Raw genomic sequence first — 12,668 nt, forward strand, 5'->3', positions numbered from 1 at the left:
AAACACCCTATGTAACCTACTCTTTTTTTACACGGGAACAATTAAGTTCATTCATTCATAAAGTATGACGACCATCCCTACCAGGGTCCCGATTGTTACATAGATTCACCCAAAGTGGGCGTGGCCACAAGACGGCGCCAGCGAGATTCGAAAGTCAACCGTTTAGTCAAAACCAAAGCGAGCTAGCGAGTTTGCAAATTGGCTGCCCCAATATTTCTGAGACTTGCTGTATTAAAGGGCGGTGGTCATCGCGCTGCGCATGTGCGACATTTGTGTTGATAAACATTGGTTTTCCCAAATTCCAATGTGCTCTTCTAATGGAAATCACGAATACGAGATTTGACCTGGGTACAACACGCACTAATTAATACCGCTGGTGACTCCTTCAATACCTTCCAATTACCATGGAAATAACATACTGAGTAGTTGAATCTTAGTAAGGTCTCAGTTTGTATTCGTTGATCTGCACAACAGTCAAAGTCACCATCTTTGTTCAAACGAGTTCCATATCTCGCGCATGCGTGGCGCGACGACCAACGCCCTTTAAAGCGGGGAAGTCGTCACCTACGGCGGTTGACGGCCATAGCGTGTCGTTGTTTACAAACACTTGTCAGGTGACGACCCCTTCTGTGTTTTAGCATAAACTCTGAAGACTAAGAGATAATTCAAAAATGACCTCTTTCATTCGAGTAATTAAATTCTAATAATTACACATGTACACACATAATTCCCCTTTTGACTTCCACGGCTATTGCACAATTTTGTAATAAAGATAAATGCAACGCCGGAAAGAAATGAACTTGATACTCGTGCATACATCGATGAGGGCGCTGGTGTAATTCCTGTCTGTTGCTCCAGGCTTAACCTCCAAGCATGTTTAATGGACTTTTTCTTAATTCCGTTATCTATAATTTGATCCAATTTCTTCTTTTGCATTTTTCCTTCACTCAAAGATTTTATGTTTAATTTATTATCTAATGCCGCATTTGATTTGTAACCTATGAGCTGCTGATTAAAAAGGGTTGCAACGAAACGTATAAATAAATAAACGTTACCAAATGGTTTTTACCAATAAAAGCGTCTTCTTAGGAATTCAACCAACGAAAAACGATTTCTAAATGTTGGAAAAACGTAAAATAATTTGTTATCACTGTAAAAATACTGAGTCTGTAAGAACCAATCCAGTAATGGTACTATGACTTTATCGTGGCTTATTGTAACTGAAGAAACGAAACGAAATGCTACACGTAATAACCAATAACTTAACTGTAAACAGGTGAAAGGGGGTTTTATACGCACAATATTTACGACTGTTGGACGAAACTTGACTAGTATATTCACCGTTTAGATTACCGATTATCTGTAATTAGCAAAACAAAACATTTAAAATAAAAAGAAATCCCGTCCTTTTGGCAAATGTTTGAATTGAATTTAAATGTTCTGTAAGTTCTGAGTTTGTTTTTCCCTCAGACTGTTTAATAATATCACTGTGGATTTCTTCTTTCCAATGGGACGTAAACTTATGTTTGAGGTTGGACTTGATGACATTTATTTTTGCTGAAGTTAATTTATCGCTTTTATTAATTAAACATTCCTGTTTAATATTCTTCAACAAGTCTGTAATTTCCAAATACCACTTGGTTTTTAGGCTTTTATTAACTAAAGAAACTTCTTTAAGACAAACATTTTTGGTATTTTGAATGCGGTTGGTATTATTTTATAAATTGACGGATTTTTAATGAATATATCCAAACGATATATTATTAGTATTATTAGTAATTAACCTAATAATAGTGTTAGTCTGATGTGTAGAAAATGTTCGTGAGCTCTTGAGCGAATGATAATTACATATTTGAATTTGAGCGAATTAAATTACTAATAAATACGTTTTTATTTATGACACGAATAACCTGATTGTAAACATATAACAATTCCCCAATTAAAACGGGGCATACATGAAATAATGCAAATAATTACATGTAAAGGACCATAGCCATTGTTAAATTACCTCCAGTGAAGAGAACAAAGACGCAATGTTCTTAAAAATTATGAAATACCATATACAAAGCACGGCCTGTGTAAACCCCCGGCCTGGAACCTTTATATTGGCCTTTTACTGTATTTTCATTTTTTTTTATTTATTCGTAGTTATTAGACCTTTTAATTTTTAGTTGTATTTCTTTTATTTTATTTTATACTATTTTTACCTTACTGTATCTACAGCAGATTTCAGTTGCGTAATAAACTATTATTATTATTATTATTATTATTATAACTAATATGACGTCATATCCTATTTTCATTTTACTCCGGAAGTTTGTGACTTTAGAAACGTCACATATCACAGGAAAAAATAATCCGAAACTGCATGTAACTGAAACCGTGTGTTGAATCATGGAGCTAGAAAGGGAACTTAAAGCTCCATGGTTGAATGTATGAGTGTTAATTGGGAAATGCGTGAGTCCTTCTCATTGGCAGCGAGGCAATCGATTCTGTGAACTTTTTTGAATAATCAGGTGACCTCAGTCACATGACCGGCAGCCATCTTCTCTTCTGTCCAACCCACTGATAACATCGCTCGGTCAACCAAATTCTGAGGTATGTTTGGAGTTATTCTGAGCGTATTAAACAATTTTACACTCTCCATATATTTATTTTACAATGTACAATTTTAATAATTCACCATTTCTCCCCGATTTAGTGATTTTCACACTACCAACCCAACCGTTATCTTTTGAAATGGATTAGGACAAATCGAGATTTAGCTTTCACAAGTAGGACGAATTTGTAACATTTAATGTTATTTACATTAATTACACAACCACTGCTCGAATTACTGCGAAATATTCAACCAAATACGCAATTGACGTCATTCGCGCACTACCTAACGATCAAAAACAACAAAAATGACGTCATTTTGGAAGTCTTGCGTAGACTGTATTTTGTAATTGTATAGCATTGCAGCTCATCGGTTAGTGTTTAAAAATAGCAAGTCAATTAGCGAGAGAAAAATATCATAAGTGAAGCTTGAAAAAAAAAATTAAGATAAAAATGTATTTTCAGACTAGTTAACATACTTTGAATCAAAATAAGTCGAATATAATCCGCTGACTTGTCCCCACCCCCTCTATCAGCAAGGCACTGTTTCCCCAAAAAAGAGATTTTTGGAGACAATTGTTAGTCTTCAATCAGGAGACAATTTCTAGATACTGAGGCAATTGATGTCAACCAAAGAACTGTGTGAAGTTGGAACAGCCCAACTGGGGAACCAATGCTTGAACATAATTCACCATGGATTTGTTTGCATACTTGGAGGATGAAAGGGTAAAAGTGAGATGTTCTCCTGATATTTTAACCTAATTTGTTCACACCTAGAAAATTTACTGAGAGATTTGTCAAAAATAAGGTGAATATCTCCTGATTTGGAAATAATCTTCATATTCGAAGTGATTTGAATATACCAATATGGTAAATATTATTCACTCACTATTGAATGACTGTAATTCAGAATCTGACATGATTCAGTTCACAATATCTATATATTTATCACAAGATCTAACAGAGATGTTATCTTTTGTTATTTACAGACACAATCAATATAACGCTTTATGATAATTTCCAATCTTCATTATACATTTCCTGATTTTGTTTTCATAACGATGAGTAGATATAGTCGTTTGGTGTTATTTATTAATATTCATTGATGTGTTATTAATAATGAATAATGGAAATTATTTGTATTGTAATGTTAAATTACTATATCAACTGCCAATTTTGTACTATTTATGTATTTTTCTATGCAATACCATATTTGCTCTATGAGTAGCACATGCATTTACATAAATAGCAGAGGTGTATCTATGGTTAATATAATATGTGTTTCTAATAAAACAAATATGGTATTTGCTCTCTCAGTAGTGCATGCACTTGTGTAAAAAAAACAAGAGGTGTATAAGTAATATTTTAATGATCCAGTATACAAGAAATACAATTTACAGTTAAAGGTGTATCTTTGATTTTTGATCGACCAATAACGCAATTTCCAACAGCCTGGATTTGATGCTTATTTGTTGTCCAAACACTTATTTTCTGACTGACATATTTTAATAAAAATCTTACAAACAATACAAGCAGAGAAAATGTCAAAAATGTAGTGGTTGTAATATGCTAATTCGCTACAAATTGACAACTACTTCATTATAATTGTTGTACATTCGGCAAAATACTGTAAACTGCTTAACATTCATTTCTTGAAATGTTCATGATATAAATTTAATTCCTATTGTGAGGACAACATTTTAAGAAAGTGAGGTTTTCATGGCTTTAGAAGCTCAGAGAAATTTCCACTGCTCAATAATTTGACAAATTTCATAGATTTACGAAATTCTGAAAAATTTGTCTTGGCCCAGAGTTCACAGTTATGTACTTTATACTGTAAACCGCTTCAATTTTATGCCAATTTTGCAAGGCGGGGAAAATTATGAAACATTTTGACATGGAGTCGCCAGTAAATCATCAATCAACGGAAATGTCAAACTAACAAATAACAAGCTGTTGTTCTAATGTTTTTTTTTTTCTCCTTTGTTCTCTCACCTGGATAGAGAATGAGTAGTTGCTGTCTATGATGTTTGTATGTAGTCAAACTTCATTCTGCTTGCTTTGTAATTCTGGTATTTTGACTTTCATTCTTCTGTTACCATGGTGATGGCTTTACGCATGTCAGGTGATTACTCTTATTTGCTACATTGTTTGTAAAATATGTTTTCCTTATTTTGTTTTATATAAATTGTTTCATAGAATGTGTGTTAGGCATTGCGTACTGTGCCAGTTTATTGTAAACTGTTTAATTTTCGCTGCTAGAAATTGTCGCAATTGCAGGATTTTAATTTTCACGCAAGTCACTATCATGTAGACAAAATTTCACGTTTTTGGCTCTTGACAAAATTAAAGTGGTTTACAATACTTTGATTGAGCAATGCTACAATGTGATATTGTCAATTTAGCAAAATAATTTAAATAAGAATAATTTGATGGATATATACTCTGCACCCTGCAGTAACCTTTGCGTAACCAGATTTTTCTTTAAACCAAATTGTTCTGTGAGAATAAAATCATGTTACATTGAAATAATAACATCACACTTAAATAAAGCTGACATTCAAAACACCTCAAAAAATCATTGATCATTTTTGGTAAATTCTCTTCACATTTTTTCCCTTCTTCTGCAAATACGCAGGATATTTTCTCTTTGAATTTTTTTCTGTGAAAAAATACATTTACTTCAAAGAGATGTATAGTATTTTAGGTTTGCCAATTCATCTATTAAAGATGTGTTTCTGATATGGCAGTGATTTTGATGCTCACCAGAGGGGGGGGGGGTTACCAAAAATAGGAATGTGCCATCCAAACTTTCAGACCTACTGTTTTCTCGGAAGCCGATATACAAAAATGGAAACTATATTCACTCTATTAGTATCATGACCATCTGGTGTAATTCAACACAAACTATTTCTGTGCCTCTCACCAAAATCCCTGTTTTTAATTATTCTGTAAATATATATCATAAATTACAAATATATGTTTAAGTATATGGTTTTGGTAAATAAAAAACATTCATTCAGATTGTCATACCTTTACAAAAACAGGTTTTAGCTGAAATTTGGCTGAAGATTTTGTTGCTGGTTGTGTACCAGGCTATAAATAGATCTGAGGGATGGACCATTAGAAAATCTGGGGGAGGAGATAAAGGGAACACTAAATAGTATTTCACTGAGTTTTGAGCATTTTGATCAAATAATTGTTTTTCTCTGATTTACAAATTTTCTCTATAGATTTCAAAAAAATATCTACCTGCTTGAGTTTCTAATAGTCAACCTTCAATATGGTTAGATTATGTTATAAACACTAGTAGGTCACGGAAACGCCCTCGAGGTATTTTAAAAAGACCCAGGGCCAGAACAATGTTATTCTTCTGATAGAATAATATTAATAGCAAGAACTGGTTTGATTGCATTTTTTGGAAATACAATATTCGTAAATTAATACAGCGTTAAAGGTAAATTATTTCAGACAGAACATGAGATTAGGTGTGAAGTTTCAAAACAAATGAAATTCTGTTATAACAGTATTAAAATGTAATGAAAAAGTAAATGAGTGTTTTTTTTTATATAATGGGAAATATACCCTCCAGGTTATTTAAATTAGTAAATTTTAAGCTTCATTAGTCGACAATAGTCAATTGTTTGGTATTACTGAATCTGTGAATGTTGAACTATGATACCAATTCAACAATTTGTCTGTCATGTTATGTCTGATCCTGTCCTATCATGTTCACCTGTCCTTATCAGGTTATGTCTGATCTGTCCTGAGTATATACATAGTTGATGTGGAATATTGTATGCATTTCACATGTTAGGTATTGTCTCTGTTGACTACAAAGGTTTTTGTGTGCCACCTACCAGGTGTCTGTCTCAGTGTGTGTAATTGCACTGTCTCTTCACTTACCAGGTGTTTGCATCAGTGTATCTGATTTGACTGTCGCTTCACCTACCAGGTGTCTGCCTCAGTGTATGTGATTGGACTGTCGCTTCACTTACCAGGTGTTTGCATCAGTGTATGTGATTGGACTGTTACTTCACCTACCAGGTGTTTGCATCAGTGTATGTGATTGGACTGTTACTTCACTTATCAGGGGTCTGCCTCAGTGTATGTGATTGGACTGTCGCTTCACTTACCAGGTACCTGCATCAGTGTCTGTGATTGGACTGTCACTTCACTTACCAGGTGTCTGCCTCAGTGTCTGATTGGACTGTTACTTCACTTATCAGGTGTCTACATCAGTGTATGTGATTGGACTGTTACTTCACTTATCAGGTGTCTACATCAGTGTATGTGATTGAACTATGCAATATAATTTTTATATTTCCCACTTGATGAATATAGCAGTTGTTACAAGTTTGTTTTCACAATTTTTTTGTTTGTTTCTGAATTGCGTATAAACTTATTAATTTAAATAAAATAGCATGTTCAGCCTTTCTCACTTTTTATCATGTTTGTAAATTTTAATACTTTTTAAAATAACTAATGTCTTAATTCTTTCCAAGCACAATTATCACACTAATATTTTCTGTAACAACACTGTTTTATGGGTCTTCACTTTTGGGCATATTCATGAAGACTGTTTTTTTTTTCAATCTTCTGTCCCACCAAGCAATGGCTGTGTATGCTGTTTGTATTTTGTTCAAGGATGAAGACAATCACCATATGAAATCTAATGCAAAACACAATTAGCAAACTTGTCAATACATTTGTATTTATGATGTCCAATTTAAAACAGAAATCCACTTGCATTGTTTATGGTTGTCAAATTTTCATTTTTATCCTAACTGAAGATTATATATCATCTTCTCCATTATTTCATTATTATCCCACCAGGATACCAAAAATAAATAAAATAGTGTGGTGTCTAGAAAAAATTTGGTAATTGTCGGAAATTGGTAAAATTGTCATTATTGCACTGGTTTCATGGTGAAATTATTTCTTCAGATCTTGAAATTTCACTCGATGATGAGGGTTGAAAAAGTGTTATATGATTATTGATATGAATTTTATTTTTCTAGTGTGATAATAGTCATTTACTGTTGTTAGTTATCTCCCACAATGCATTGCTTATATGTGCAGTAACATGCTCAGTATTGCAGAATTTGGATTTGACTTAAACTGCCTTGGTTAACAGAAGTTTGTATAATAGCTCCATTATTTATAAATGAAACAAAGCGAATATTGCACAATAGTTCTGCTCTTTCTTCAATCAAGATTTTCCCTCAAGAGATTTTCTAAGAACCGATTAAGATCTAATATGACTTCACCTCGTATTTTAAAGGTCATGCCATAATGTACTTTTATGAGGTCACCAGACAGATCAAATCATTATTTAAAATAATCTCATAATTTTTGTTTAATGATTTTCTAATAATAACATTCTGTGATTTTTCTGAAATTCATACCTAGACTAATCCCTGCAAATTACCACGGTAACAGTTTCTCTTAAAATAATGGCTGCATGTCTTTTCACAAATCCTTGTACAGCTGACTTTATTTCAATTGTGAATTGCTTGAGCCATGAGTGACCAATCACACTGAATTTTCTGATTGGATAATGCATTGACTACTCCGCAGAACAAATCTTGTATTTTACACATACTATTTTGTGTAGAATTTCACGCTACAATGACAATGGTGATTGAATGAATGCATCATATAATTGGAAATATTTTTTCCTTGTTTCCGTAGATATACAACTGCTTCCGGGATTGTTTAGACGATGCTTCCTTTGATATTTCACTGCAGACTAGCAATAGATCTCTGATCACGTCACATGACCTCATTATGAGTAAAAACACAGGCACTTCGATCAAAGATGATATTTTAGATACTTTAGAGAAGTTTGGGCGTGGAAATGAAAAGAAAAATGAATCAGATATAAATCAGCAAGCAGGTAGGTAATTTGAAATTGTCTGTTTTTGCCTTCATCATGTTCTTTCCCACAAAATGTTGGTGTCTTTAAATTTTCTCTTAATTGCGTTAGTTTTTTTTAATTTTTTGTTTTTTGTGTCAAACATTAGTTTCTCATATTGAATATTCATTATAAATTTCATTTTTATGTAAAAATTGCATTAATACTGAAGATTTATATAAATATAAAAAACAAAACAAAAAAAACATCCTCTCTGTTTGGGAATGTGACATTGCTGTGTGGATACCTTCCTATCATAATGGCATTATGGGAATTTGATACTGTGAAGCATTTATTTTTCACTGAAATTCAATTTCACTATTTTGAGTATATTCACTTTGTTTTACTTTTACGAATTTGTCAATAAAACAATGACTTTTATTGTTATTTTACATATTCATGCAGATTTAATTTAGAGGATTTTACTTATCAGCGAAAATAGTACAGTATACCATTTGTGACTTTGTTTTGTTGTCATGGGTCTTATGCAACAACCACAATGCTACCAGAATTTTGTTTAATACGTTTAGTTAGTAGGAATTATGCTACACATGTTACATCATGTTATTGATTATTGTAACCGATAAGGTGATTGATGGCAGCATTGCTGTAATGTGTTTTTGATAATCATATTCAGCTTAGCTCGTATTGTTGATGGAACTCGTTGAGAAAAGTCACAATTTTGTGCTTGCACAACCACCGACATCTTTGAGAAATTATTGCCAGTAGGAAGTGCTCATAAACGAGAAATTGCAATTATCACGTACCCAACCATTTTGACCTGAGACACACTTCTGTTATTTAGAAAAATTTATGAAAAAATAAATTCATTGTCAACATCAACATAAATTTGTTGTTGACATCAACGTAAATTTGTTGACATCAACATAAATTTGTTGACATCAACGTAAATTTGTTGACATAAACGTAAATTTGTTGACATCAACATAAATTTGTTGACATCAACGTAAATTTGTTGACATCAACGTAAATTTGACATCACCCTAAATTTGAATGTATCTTCTGCAGATTGGTCAACAGTGGGACTAATCATTGATTTGCGAAATTGTAGTGTGGGAAAAAAACATCAGAAAATGTCATTTTTGTATCATTTTTCTAATTGATTGTGACATAACTTTGTAGTCTTGATTCAACAGTTCGTCAAAAATCGTTGTCAAAAAATTGTGTTTGACAACTGTAGTACTATTGTTAAAATAAGGTGTACACAAAGCTTAGGATTTGACACTTACATTTTTTCTTAATGAAATAACAAATAATAATTATTAAATTCCAATTTTCGTATTATTCTTGGCATCATGTTCATAGCCATTATTTACCAGTACGCTTGGATAACTATCCCTAAAAAGGTACATTATTTTACCGGGAGTCAGAATCAACTGGTATCCAATTCAATTGACCAGCTTCTGGATAGTACTATAAATAAAATGATAATCCGCTTTTCTTTGACGTATCGTTTTGCTGTCAGCCATTTTTCTCCTGTTCCATGGATGTATAATGTCATCAAATCATCCCTTATGATGGGACTCAGTGAGATTGTTACTCTTTCATATTGCTTAGTTTTGTTGTCTCTTGCCTAGCTCCACTCACTCGCCTAACTTTACTATTTCTGCCTAACTTTGAGTATGTTTTCAGCTATCTCCCATCCGTTAGAAGAGGATCTGTCAGACTGTGATGTTGACAATTATTTCAAAGAAACAAAACATAGCACATTTACATCATACTGGTGAGTGAGCTTCATATTACATGTAATTATTTACAAAATTCATCATTTTTTTATTTATTTTTTTATTTATTTATTTATATGATATAAAAATTATTCTTTTAAAATATTGCTTCTTTTGACCCCAATGTCGTTGTGACATTTTACCTTACACACTAACCTATTTTAGTATACGGCTTAAAATATGTGTAAAATTTACGCGGCCGTACATTGATAAATCTTCATATGAATACAGTCACAGCAGGACAATAATATATACATATTGACCAGGACCGAGGGCGATATGAATTACTTTATACCCAAGTGGCTACAAGATATAATTATCAAAATTAGTGATATTGTGGTAATTTGTGTACTCAAATTCAGATTGACTATTTTTCTGAAGATGCTGAACCGTTTTTTTCTGCATGTTGACCAATTGAACGTCAAAGTTGAACTGTTGTCATCTTTCTCAAAATTGAACCTGTATCATTTTTTCCCGTATATTTTCAAAAATTTTTGATCAAGACCTGTAACTAATATAAAATTATGTTCATTTGGCCCAAAATTACCGCAAAAACCAGAGAAAAATACATAAAAATGAACAAAATGTGGCTTCCAATTTTTGTTAGGAATTTCATGGCATTGAAAGAGTTGAGAGCAATATTGATGTAAATTTATATGATTTATCTACATAATGATCATATTTTGACCTATTAAATCAAAAAATTAATGGTATTTAGAAAAGTGTAAAAATAATCCAGTGACACCCGAGTGAAAGATGAGTGACTTTACTACTTATGCACTAATGCATTTTGAAAATGGTCAAATGTTATTTGAACATTGTCAGGATTTTACTACGTCCATTTATATTGAACTCAAAAGAATTACGATCCAAGTTAGGCCGAAGTTCAGATAAATAGTTTCCTCAAATGCTGATAAAATAACTGGGGGGGGGGGGGGGGGGGTGATACCTAATGCCAGTTTTTAATTTTTTCACCAAAGTTGCCTGTCATGATTTGTCAAATTTTTCGGAACTTGATTATTGGAGGTAGGAATGGGGAGTTAAATTTAGTGAAAATCACTCATGAAAAATGACGAATAGTTATTGAATACGTACACTAAGTTTACAAATCATAAAGTTGATCACCCTATGAAATAAAATGCCCCAAAGCGTGCACCATTGTTATGTTTGATTTCATCGTGCAGCGAATACAGGTTTATCTTGAGGGAATCTGCCAAGGTATAATGTTGAGGCTATGGCTAAATACTTAAACTCAGAATAAGATTGTTGGAACTTTAATGAAACCGTCACTCATTTATGCAATGAGCAAAATATGCTAAAAGTATACCTGCCAAATCACTGGCATTCTGACAAATTTCGGCATCAATCGCATCATGTATAAATATCATGTTAATGGAGAATATTTCTGAAAAAAACGTATGAACATTAGTTTGAGATCTTTAGTGATCAGCACCGCCACCAACAATCACTTGAGAAAAGTAAAAAATTAAATAATATAATATGCAAATTTGTATATTTAAATATGTTATAATATGTTAATTTGGTACTTTGAATAATTTAACTTTGATTTATGTTTTTTTTATACATGTATTACCCTCTTTTGATTTTTGGAAAGCTGGCAGATTTACCGTCCAGTGTTTTGTGAAAAATGAACATTTACTGGTATTAGTAAAGGGTGTTGGTGCAATTCTGTCTGGCAATCATATACATGTAATTGATTTCACTGAAACCATTGATCAAGTAATTGGATTCACAGTACATGGTGACATTTAATATATCTGAGCTGAAACCTGATTTATCAATTTAAATTGAGTTCAGCGAAAAATTTGTAAACAGAACAACAATTCTAATTTATTTTGAAAATTACATCTTTGTCGGTTTATTGTCAAAGTTTTGTAGTAGCAGATCCTAGGGTATGGTTACCATGTCCAGAGGTGGTGTTAGTTAATTACAATCAAGACTATGGTAACTCTTACTGAACCAATACTATACTATACTTATGATATGTGAAACAAAATGCATGATTTTGATCTATACCTACTCATAAAGTAAATAGAACTATATCTATGTTTAAAAAGAATATAAATGTACCGGTAGTGAGAAAGGTGTTTTTTAATAAAACTGGGATGTTGTATTTTTGCTTGAATTTCATGTATATATTAATTTTTGTTTGTTATTCATTGCAGTGAAGAATGGCAGCGATTATTCGGTTGCCATAACTACATGTCAGTGATCAAAAAGCAAGGATTTAATGGAAACTTGAGAAGTAGTAGATTTAGAAGTGTATGTTGGAGAGTAAGTATTATGCTTTGTTACTTATTTTATTGCTCCTGATTGGTGAATTCAAGTCACATGACAGTGATTAACATTAATGCAATAAATTTTCCGTATTTTAAAATTGGTAAAAG

General features: G+C 32.4%; 1 protein-coding gene across 5 annotated transcripts in view; it reads left to right on the forward strand.

Moving 5' to 3' along the window:
* The first annotated feature begins 2,435 nt into the window (after window positions 1-2,435).
* Window positions 2,436-12,668, forward strand: part of LOC100372291 (TBC1 domain family member 5-like) — a 39,209-nt gene continuing 28,976 nt past the window's right edge. For 3 of the 5 annotated variants that reach the window (XM_085495309.1, XM_085495312.1, XM_085495311.1), the window contains exons 1-4: window positions 2,439-2,598; window positions 8,293-8,497; window positions 10,169-10,259; window positions 12,447-12,555. In XM_085495309.1, coding sequence (XP_085351435.1) covers window positions 8,389-8,497; window positions 10,169-10,259; window positions 12,447-12,555 — 309 coding nt within the window. In that variant the 5' untranslated portion in view covers window positions 2,439-2,598; window positions 8,293-8,388. Of the gene's footprint in view, window positions 2,599-4,601; window positions 4,724-8,292; window positions 8,498-10,168; window positions 10,260-12,446; window positions 12,556-12,668 lie in introns of all 5 variants that reach the window. The other 2 variants (XM_085495310.1, XM_085495313.1) reach the window with 2 other exon arrangements.

The sequence above is a fragment of the Saccoglossus kowalevskii genome, chromosome 21, assembly GCF_978046115.1.
Source record: "Saccoglossus kowalevskii chromosome 21, keSacKowa6.1, whole genome shotgun sequence".
NCBI lineage: Eukaryota > Metazoa > Hemichordata > Enteropneusta > Harrimaniidae > Saccoglossus > Saccoglossus kowalevskii.